The sequence below is a fragment of the Alosa alosa genome, chromosome 14 (genome assembly GCF_017589495.1).
Source record: "Alosa alosa isolate M-15738 ecotype Scorff River chromosome 14, AALO_Geno_1.1, whole genome shotgun sequence".
Taxonomy (NCBI): Eukaryota; Metazoa; Chordata; class Actinopteri; order Clupeiformes; family Clupeidae; genus Alosa; species Alosa alosa.
The window spans coordinates 15,057,202-15,068,645 of NC_063202.1; the positions used below are offsets into that span (position 1 = coordinate 15,057,202).

Consider the following 11,444-nt stretch of genomic DNA (forward strand, 5'->3'; position numbering starts at 1 on the left):
TCAGCGCCTCGAATTCCACCCTGCACACAGCGCAATGACAAGTCTGAGAGATCAGAAATGCAACCACACATAATCGCACCGCGCTCCAAACGTCATTTGCTTATGTTGCAAAAAAAAAAATATATGTGTGCAGAGTGTTTGATGTTGAAGGAGCTGTTTAATTAACTTCATGTTCTCCCACTCAAACCTGCCGCGACCTCGGAGATGACTCTCCTCTCCTCTCCTCTCCTCTCTCCTGCCGTCTCGCCTCCTTTCTCTAAGACCCAGGAGACCTCTCTGTCCGCTCGCTGTTCCAGCCACCTCCAGCACACTCCAGCTCCACCCCTCACTCTTTTTCTCTCTCTCTCTCTCTCTCTCTCTCTCTCTCTCTCCTCTTCTTTCCATTCTCTCTTTCTCTTGCTCTCAGATCAGCTGAACTGGATTACTCCACAAACTGGGTCCAGGGGAGCCAGCGTCGCTCTCTTCCTCCCTCCTTCCTCTCTCTCTCCCTCTCTCTCTTTCCAACCCTGAAAGTTTTAATTTAGCGCAAGCGTCTCCTAAGCCCTTGGTCAGATGGAATGTAGGTGGCGACCGTCCGGCGAGCTCTCGCCTTGGGGAGGAGGGCGGGCGGAGGCGGCGTGGGATGGGCGGCGGCAGAGCGGTTTAGTCGGTGCAAGGGCGACGGAGGGAAAACAGTTTGAGTGATGCCTATGCTGCATGAGTAATGAACAGGTCAGAGAGGTCAACCTATTACAACTGCAAGCGCTTAATTATTAATTACAATCTATACAGGAAGGGACAAGTTCAGTATGTTTAATGTGTGGCTATGCTAGCTGCTCCTCCACATACACACACACACACACACACACACACACACACACACACACACAGTCCTCGTCCTCTCTTGGCATTTTGTTATTAGCACGTCGTCAGCAAGTAGTTCAGGCAGAAAGGAGAGGAGAGAAGGTCCCACTGACATCTCTGCTAGCACACAAACACACACACACACACACACACACATAAGCATGCATGCACATGCACACACACACACACACACACACACACACACACACACACACACACACACTCACACCCCAGCAGAGACACACACTCGTCAGTCATTAATGAAAATGACTTTGTAATTATACGCGCAGGAGTAAAGAGCACATTGAATCAAACAGTTACACAAGTAATCATTTTGCTCAACCACGGTTAAACACTGCGAGACACGCTCCCCTAAATTCTCGCTTAAATTGCGGCAAGATTTAGAGTTTAATTAGCAGCGTATAAAAATGTGCGATGGCCTACTTTCAGCAGTTTCCACTCAGACACTCCGGGAGCCGAGCCACACACAAGAACATTGAGAGACTTGTGAGTAAGTAAATGTGTCACACACATTTAAACGGTTCCTTTCTGTAAATGAACTAGAACCTACATGACATTAAACAAACACTAAACACAGAACGCACACACACACACTGCAGAGGTCAGTGGTGCAGCTGAAGTTGTGGATGGGGAGGCAGGAGATTAAAATGCCGTCCTAACTGTCCCTGACCCCGGTCTGTGTTAAGTGCTCTGCGTATCCAGGTCGGAAAGTGTGTCAAGGTTTTGGGAACACGTTGCGGTGGATCCGTGAGGTCAAGGTTAATGCTACACACAGAGTGGCCTTAGCCCCTCTGCTGCACGGCCTGGTCATGCTACATTACCTCTTGTGTGAATGTGAGTGTGTGTGTGTGTGTGTGTGTGTGTATGAGATACTGCACTGAAATCCAAAATGAAAGTGCCCATTCTCTTTGACTCAGAACTGCTTTGTTAAAGGAATTCTATATCTTTTTTTATTTCAATTACAAGCACACGTTACTGGTGTTTGACTGCCAGTACAGGTGTATATACCACACATGTTTATCACACTTCTTTACTGATGCCTGGCAGGCATTAACAGCTTGATGTGTTCGAGGCTTGCCTTGCTCAAGCCTTTCAGTTTGTGTGTGGTGCAGCTTTTCCCAACAACAAAACATTCTTCATAAGCGTCCTGGTTCTAACATGGTGCTCTATTGTTCTGTTAATGTGTTAAGTTCTAGTTCTCAATTCCTGTACTGTAGTCCAGTCTGTGGCAAGTCTTCCTCGAAACAGAGATTCTAATCCTAAGGAACATCCTGGTTAGATAAAAAGTAAATAAACACACAAATAAGCAACCAGTCAGTCTTCAGTTATTGTCAGTCATGGACTCTTGTGTTTAGGCCTGGTAATTAGGCCGTGTTGTAACCTTTAGGCCCTGTGTTCTAGCAACATAACATTCTTAAGGGATCCAAACCAACTCTAACCAACTCTAAACGGCTGTCTATTATTCTATTGTGTACAAGTACTACAGTAGTTCTCTGTTCTAGATCTCTGCTGAGATGTTAATACTGTGGCCTGTGTACGCTAGCCAATGCTGTGGGCGGCTCTGCTGTGGTTCTAGTGAGACCCGCTCTGATCTCGGGTGCTCAGGGCGGTTATGGGAAGGCCGGGTGGGGCTGCACGGGCCGAGCCGCTCCAGCACCCTGCTTCATTAGGAAACAAAATATAAGCTTTCCACTCCATTAGGGATGACTTTAGGAGCGAAAGCACATAAGCAGCCGACTCACCTCATCAACAATGCACTGCAATAACTGGAGAGGCTAGAATGAGAAAGGCAGGAAGTAGAAAGAGAGAGAGAGAGACCAACAGGGAGAGAGAAGGAGAGAGAGAGGGGGAGAGAGAATGAGGGGGAAAAAACATTAGACAACACACAATTCTCTTACAGTGCTCCGGCAACAAAATCATTAATGCAATAAAAAGGTAGCAATTGAGATTAATCAAACACGCCCCAAAAAGCAGGGGCAAAATCCTGGGAGAATCCATTGTGTCTTGAATGTTCTTTATTTCTAACGGCACTTAATCTAATGGCAGCAGTTAGGAAGCTGGTGTATTATTTTATAGCAAAAACGCAATTTGGAGGAAGCTTAGAACAGGGCATCCAAGCGAGGGAGCGTACGACTGCCGTTTGGGGCAAAGGCAAGGAATTACTCCCATCTCTCCCCTCTCTGCAAGGTCATAAAGACACTCACCATCAGGGAGCCCTGGTTCTTCTGAATCTGAAAGGCAGGGGGAGAAAAGAAAAGTGAGTGTAAGATACACATAGGATCGGATAGACAGATCAATAGACAGATGAACAGATTAAAAAAAGAGAGATACGGAGTGATAAAACAAGGGTTGCCAGAGAGAGGGGATGAGAGTGGAGGCAATATGTAATTAGCATGTCATAATCAAAATGACTCACTTGGACACATTACGATCACTAAGGGGAAATTATGGCAACCCTGGTGGCAATTTGTGAGCATGTGTTCACGTCATTTACATAATGAAAATACACAAGTGTTAATAGCCCGCTACTCATTTAGTGTGGAGAGAGAGCGCAAGGAAGGGAGGCGAGGGCATTCATTTCAAACGCGCTCGTCTTCTTTCTTCCTCCCCTCTGGCTCGTGCGGCCGAGTGGAGGCGGGAAAGCCACGCGGACTTGGATGTGTCTCACGGATGGGACTGCCGATGACTAGAACACCAAGGCATCACACGTTTTTTGTGTGTGCCTATTTCGATGCTTTGCTGATTGAATTGCAGTCCTTAAAATGTAGAAAATAGGATTCTGTGATGGAACAGAATGTAGGCACACTAAAAGAACCCCGGGGTGGCCAGTTATTTTGTTGGGCACAGTATTAGGTTTTTTTTTTTAGTCTGGCACCTTGCCTGTGCCAATGCTCATTTCTTTGTTAACTAAGTTTGTAAATGAAATAAAGGAATGAAAAAGAGTAAAAACGGCCAGAATGGACAGGTCAAGCAGGAGCAGTATGAAGCTGTTTATAAAGCTGTTTACAAATGGAAAATACCCTTGACATGTGATGGCTGAAAAGAATCTCGATGATCAGATTGTATTCCATGTACATTTTCACTCTAGCGTTTCTATAGATCATTTTAACTGCAGAGGTGATTCCACTGACTTTCTAATGAGGAGACACAGCACTCAAAGAATCTCCCATAGAAATGCATGGGGTTAGATCGTAACACAAACATGGCAGTCATCTACACATATTCTGCCCCTTCCGCTGCCAAAAGTTGACATGTGAATACATCGTGCCAATCATGTGTTGTGATCTCGTAGCTGCAGCGAGGTTGGTGTCATGATTCGTGAAGCCTTGCGCACATGCAGTTCTGCCTGAAATAGATGCCCGATAAGTGCCCAAAAAGCGTTACAATATGGCCGCCGAGTGGAAGGACTTGCCTAAAAGGACTTTGGGGACAGGGCTTCGGGAGGACCCATTCAAGTATCAAACATAATGTTTGGCTTTTATGAAAACAATGTAATTCTTTTATGTTCATATTAGGCCCAATCAATGAGTGTTATGCTTTGCATCGGATGTTGCATCAATCATATAAACAGATCTCACTCAGAGGAACTTGGATTACTTTTGGATCTGTGTCTGGAGGGCTTCAGAAAACAGCAGCTCCAAAATAAATGGAAATGTTTGTATAAAACATATTGAGCACATCAAACTGTAATCTATTTAAACTAGTGAAGGGAAACAATGATGAAAAACACAGCCAAATAAAACGAACACAGTCAGAATGCACAAAGGGAACAAATCAATCAGGAAGCGATTCGCTGCCTGGCGGCTGTATACACATCACATCAAGTCTGGTGTCTTCAAAGATTTTCAGAGCGAGCCATTGAAAAAAAAAAAAAAATCTGAAACAACAACGACGATGACAAAAAAACTCCATTAGCTCCTGACAAAGAATGCAAATTAATCACAACATGGGGTGAGACTGAATTAAAAGAGCCTTTTTATAATCAATGGCAAGGCGTGGATGAAAAACCCAGCACTCTGGATCGCTGGCTCAACCTAACTGACTCGTGGGGCTGAACAAGGGCCTGGCTATGACACCAGCCCAAGCATGGGGCCTCTTTGTTGGGGCTCCTGACAGCCCTTTGCCCCCTCTGGCTACCCACTCTGCTATGCCTCCGATGCCCTTCAAAGCCCCCTGCACCCACCCTCACGTGCTGTCTAAACAAACTGACACTAGATTTGAAGTAATCTTAGTTGCGTGTGGTGCGTCATTTTACAGAGACAGCGCTTGTGTGGAATGGCGTTATCTTAGCGGTTGGCCTGATGTGGGGGCAGGCTGCGGACAGATGCGCTAGACTACGTAAATGACCGTTTCGGCGCTATGGACGCGTATGCGTGCTCGTGCACTGGCTGTGGTGCGCTCCGGCTTCGTTGGGCTCAGCCCGCAGGTGAACTGTCTGCAGCGCCATATGGAGCAGGGAAAATTAACAACGAGATGGAAATCACCGCAGCAGCAGGGAGTCTCCCTTCCCTCTCCAGCCACCAAATGAAAATTAAAGATGCAAGGCAGGGCAGAGAGGGAAACAGAGAGAGAAAGAGAAACAGACAGACTGGGAGAGAGGGGGGGGAGGCAATAAATTAATGGGGTGTGAAAACATGCAACGCTCCAGCACAGTGCCTGTGGCTCTATTTGCCAAGAAGAGAGAGAGAAAGAGTGAGAGACAGAGGGAGAGAAGTTTCTCATTTTCTCCCACTTCCGGTCATTTGAGGGCAAATCACTGATCACACATCAAAATGCTCACAAAGCGCTGCTGGTCCCCACTCTAAAATACATAACTGGGGAATTACCACTTTCACTGTTTGAGATCTTGGTGAAAAGCTACAATCCTGAAGCCATTAGGCCAGAACACCCCCTAACAGGACATATCTGCTGCAAGCACAGGGGCGATACCCTAACAGGACATATCATCTGCTGCAAGCACAGGGGCTATACGCTAACATGACATCCTCCGTTGAATGCACAGGGGCTATACCCTAACTGGACATCCTCTGAAGGCTGTGTATGGAGAAGAAACACTCTTACTGACCATTTTACTCCTCACCAGAAGACAAATATAACATGGCGCTACAACAGCTACAAATAACGCACAGCTGTTTGTACTGTTGTACTCTAATGTTCCTCTACCTTTTCTGCAAGGCCCCATTCATGTTTTCCATGATGCGTCAATCGGGAAGTACGGCTCAGTTAGTATACAGGTGCATCTCAAATAATTTGAATATTATGGAAAAGTAATTCATTTCAAACAGTAAAACGTCCATATGATCTTTCAGATGATTAAAGTTTACACCTCATGGAAACCAAAAATATAAATATAATATAAAGAATTTATAATACAGAAATGTCAACCTGAGAAGAGCCCTAAAGACCTAACTAAATTAAAATACCAGCAATGGTTTCTTGAACCTTTAATCTCTGTCTGGGCAGGGCAGTGGACTTTTCCACTATATTCGAATTTTTTGAGATGCACCTGTACAACGGGTTAGAAACAGGCCTGGGGTTCCTTCAATGTTGCTTCCCTGCACTTCTTCTCTGGTTGCGAACTAAACTGAACTGAGCTGTGCTGAAAAACAGGATTTATCTGTATCATGTTTGATTTGCTCCAAGTGGGATATCTCTGTTAATTACAAGCCCTTGTCCAGTGAAAAGGTCATAATTAAAGGATCATAATAAATATTACATTACATGACCAAAATGGCCCTGAGCACCACAAGCACATTTCCAAACAACACTGGGATAAAGATGGAGAACGTCTAGTGATATCTAGATCATACAAGAGCAGCGATGGAGCGCCCATGTCTCTTGTGTTATTATTCAATGTTTGTGCGCAGGCAGGCCTGCGTTCAGAGAGGAGAGGAGAGAGGAGAGGAGAGCGAATACATTAGTTTATGTAATAACACATGCTGGATTAGCATGATAATGGCAGCGTTAATAGCAGTTGCAGGAGCGGAGAGAGTGAAAGCACTTTGAAATGAGACATGCCCCAGGCTGTCCCCCTCGCTCCCCCCCACCCTCACATACACACACGTGCACATACACACACACAAAGGGTAGTGTGTTCCCCTCTATCAAGCAAACAATCCCAAACACAGACACACACACTCACAACCATAGGAAGGACAAGGACAGTTTTCCATACTTAAACAATAGACATTCTACTCATCTTAGGACCATGTCTAAAGACAAGGCATTAAAATACAATCCCCATGAAAATGATTAATTGTGCACAAAATTACACTCTCAAGGCATCAATGGTCTTGCTGACATACATTAATGTGAAGCTCCCTGAAGGCCCATTACAACCAATTATTACCATTTAGAAAACATATTATCCAAATGTTCCCTCGACTGGCTCTAACAAAAATTAAAGGCTTGTTTTATAGTCCCTAAGCTTCTAATCAAACGGGCAGTTACTTCTTTGGCCTGGCCTTTTTAATATAAGGTGTTTTTACTGAAGGTGGCTAGTACCTATGACATGGTCATCAGTAGGCCTGTACAGGAGGTTAATTGGCATACTAAGAGGTCGCTAATGTCATTGCCTGGAGATACACTTGCTAAATGAATACAGCAGCAGTAGGCTAAATTTCCCAACAGTTTCTTCAATACATCAAAATTAGCTGGTATACAAACAAACACCTCATACTCTCATTAACGTGCCTGTACTCAATGGTGTACCAGCTTGAATGGTGAAACTAAAAACAAAGGTCTGAGATGCTTTCTGCTTTAGCGACATCTAAACTGGCAAAGCTGCTGAAATTTCTAAATCCGTGTTGCCCATATTCCATGTGGCTGGTGCAGGTGGGCGCTTCTAACTCATCGGTTAACAGGTCCGCAATTCCAAGAATGGGATAAGCAAGACAAATCCCCAATTAGCATCCAATTAAAGAGCTGATGAGATTCCCAAATCCACTGGGTCATCGGCAGGAGTCGGTGGAAAGCTTGAGGGCGGTTGTGACACATGCATCAGTTCTGTTAGCTATGTTCTGTATCTACATCTATCTATCTATCTATATATATATATATATATATGTATGTTGTGTTGCATGCATCAGTTCTATTAGCTATGTTCTGTCTCTACATCTATCTATCTATCTATCTATCTATCTATCTATCTATCTATCTATCTATCTATATATATGTATGTTGTGTTGCATGCATCAGTTCTATTAGCTATGTTCTGTATCTATATGTTGTGACACATGCATGTAGTTGTGTTCTGTATCTATGCATCAGTTCTATTAGTTCTGTTCTGTATCTATATCTACATCTATGTTGTGACGCATGCATCAGTTCTATTAGTTGTGTTCTGTATCTATGCATCAGTATCTATGTCGGATTATGTGGTTATGCACAAAATATACAATAAATCTGGGTCTGAAATGTTATACCCATTGTTTAAAATAGAATATGAGATTTTTTAAACAGTAGAATTGGCATTGATTGTTTTATAAATGAATAAAACGACAGCTGACCGGATTCGTCTGGTCATTCCTACGGCATCCTTTGGTTTGCACTCCATGCCAGGCTTCAACTGAACCATCTGATTGAGCCGACAACCCTAAATCATTTTAGAGCAAGCTGACAATAATAACAGGCCTGACGCTGGACCCAGGGTGGGTCACTACCTCACCTATATACTATAATACCTCATGCTTGATGACATTTGATCTTGCTCAAAATGGAATACTGCAATTAAAAATGATCATACTCTCACTAAAGCTGACTATTAAGTATATAAATAGTTAGGTAAAGGCTAGTTTTTTCCAGCTCAGAACAGTTCCCAAACTAAAGCCAACTGAGAAAGTCATACACAATTCATTACTTCCAGACAGGATTATTGCAAGGCCCTATTACTGGAGTCATTGAATCATCTCTTACACATTTACAGACTGCTTACTGGTAGAATGAAAAGAAATCATATCACTCCAGTACAACTAGCCTTACACTGGCTTCCTGTAAAATATAGAACCTAGTATAAAGTTCCATTGACTGTTTCTAAAGCTTTAAATGGACGCGTTCCAACCTATGAGATGCACATGTAATGCCTGTGCACCAAATCACGTTTTTAAGTATATTTTTGGGCTTTTGCCTTTATTTGGATAGGATAGTAGGAGAGAGAGAGACAGGGCGGGATCGGGAAATGACTGCAGGCCAGACTCGAACACGGGTCCCCGTGGGCACCCGGACCCGAAGGTGGCACGGACACTGAGCCAGATGCGCACAGCACGTTCCTTAAGGTCTGCAGTTCAGGCACGTCTAGACATCACACGATCACAACCGTGCTTTTAGTGTCTTTTTAGTGCACCAAGACAACGGTCTGCCAAATGAACTCAAACTCGCACCATCTGTGACTGCTTTTAAATCCATGTTTGAAAAGGCACCTCTTCTGATTAGCGTTTGGCAGCCACTGAACTTGTGTGGACCTGAGGAGGAAGGTTATCTTTGTATTGTATCTGTCTCTACCTGGATGTACTGTATTTGGTCTTTGCCTGGATGATGTGTTGTTAGGGCTGGAAGGCCCTTTAAATGTTCTTCTCCCTGTAAAGCACTTTGGTTGTAAATGTGCTATCGAAATAAATCATACTTACTTATTAACTATTGTTAGGTCCATGTTAACCATTGATATGAATATGAACTTAATATTAACATAAGTGCAGAAAGAAAGAAAGAAAGTGAAGTTGACACTCACCTGTGGATATGGGAATGTACCCAGGGCTAACTGTGAACAAAGAAATTAGGAGAATTTTAAAACACTAGGCCACAAATTACTGTCTGAGGCCATATTTTTGTTGCATATATGCAATTACACAATTACTGTACAAACAAATATCTAGGGCCTAGTAGGCCTACTAAAAACATGACACAAACAAACAGTGATCCTGACGATGTGTTGACCAAATCTTTTAGGTTCAGGTTTAATCTACAGATGACAGCATCTGGTGGATTAAAAAAAAGATTTTGTATGGCTCAATGCCTCTTCACATGTATTGAGCTTCTAAAAAATACACAAGCACTTAGTTAATAACTAGAGTGGAACCCCCTGAAGAGATGAAGGATGTTTGGGTGCAGACAGATACAAGGGAAAGCCAGGAGCTGAAGTAGACCTTTACATGAGATGTCCCTCTGAGCAGGGAGCAGGGAACGTCTTAGATCTCCACTAGACTCACTCCATTTATAATCCCCATCAGTCTTATTACATTGCGGGGGGACATCAGGCTGCGATCTTTAGATGGTTCCAGATGAGTGAGATTGACATTCAGAGGCCATTTTGTTTAGGTTAATATGAAGAGCCTTGGACCACTCACTCATGATCATATCAATAATGTTGACCGATACTTTTCAACATTTACATCAATTACTATTAGAGCTGTGATAATATCTTGTGGTATTGATAAACGCAAGTGAGTGGGAGGCAGGTCATTTGTCAGAGCTGTGACCAGTACTGACAGTAACAGATTGAGAATCAATAATGACAATGAGAACTACTAGCAAACTGAAATTACAATGCTGTTTCAAAAGACCACCTTACTGGGGTGCTTTGACAAATGCCACACACGCTAAAGACACGCACACGCACACACGCACACACACACGTTTGGAACATGGACTGGTGAGTGGAGGTACAGTAGGCATGGAATGAGAGTGTAGTGAGGACACCCAGACACACATTTGGAGCATGTGTGTGTGTGTGTGTGTGTGTGTGTGTGTGTGTGTGTGTGTGTGTGTGTGTGTGTGTGTGTATGTGTGTGTGCGTAGGTACAGTAGGCGTGGGGTGAAAGTGTAGTAGGGCTCTAATTACTGGGAGTTCTATTGGCTGGGTGATTGATGGCGCTCAGCCACACTGACTCCCAATCTCAGCTTCAACCATGCACACCAGGCCGCCACCGCCATCACCGCCGCTGCTAGTGCTGCTGCTGCTATGCCAAACAGTGCAGAAACACTGCCGAGACATGGCATGTGCTGAGGACTAGCAGTGGGCAGAGAGTATACGGAACAGAACGCTTTGCGTACATCAGAGATAAAGAGAAATCAGAGAGAGACATAGATGGAGATGAGACAGTAAGAGAAGAGAGAGGGAGAGAGAGAGAGAGAAGTGTGTTAGAGCCAAGCCCCTTTATAGCAATCAGTAGGAGATCCGGAGAGTGATCCATGCATTGCTGTAGGCCAACATCTGTTTGGACAGCCTGCCCACAGGGAATGGAGGCATAGCTCTCCGCACGCTACCAGCCCCAGCGATCGACAGCAGCAGGCCACCATTGTTTCTGTGGCAGTCGACTGTGGCAGGAGCGGGGGATACGCGCACATCGTTTTAGACATGAAGAGCTCAGAGTAACCTTCAGTGAGACAAAGCGGGACAGACTTGCCTCCATTAGTGAGATGCCGACACTCCACACGTCCGAGTGGATGCCATACTGCTCCCCTGATATCCGCTCAGGCTGAGGGGAAGGAACACCAGGAAAGGTTACATACAGCCTGACTCTTTTTGACATGTACATGATCTCTGTTACATTTCTTTTAGTTACACTTGTTTCTGTGGCTACACT

General features: G+C 44.3%; 1 protein-coding gene across 3 annotated transcripts in view; it reads right to left on the reverse strand.

Annotated features, from left to right (window-relative positions):
• map2k5 (mitogen-activated protein kinase kinase 5) overlaps positions 1–11,444 on the reverse strand; it is a 53,139-nt gene that overhangs the window by 19,293 nt on the left and 22,402 nt on the right. Inside the window, exons 16-21 of one of the 3 annotated variants that reach the window (XM_048262702.1) lie at positions 11,265–11,336; positions 9,590–9,619; positions 9,364–9,438; positions 3,069–3,095; positions 2,607–2,639; positions 1,787–2,135 (exon numbers count right to left, since the gene is read on the reverse strand). In XM_048262702.1, the coding sequence (XP_048118659.1) occupies positions 2,124–2,135; positions 2,607–2,639; positions 3,069–3,095; positions 9,364–9,438; positions 9,590–9,619; positions 11,265–11,336 (249 nt within the window). In that variant the 3' untranslated portion in view covers positions 1,787–2,123. Of the gene's footprint in view, positions 1–1,786; positions 2,136–2,606; positions 2,640–3,068; positions 3,096–9,363; positions 9,439–9,589; positions 9,620–11,264; positions 11,337–11,444 lie in introns of those variants that run through there. The other 2 variants (XM_048262700.1, XM_048262701.1) reach the window with 2 other exon arrangements.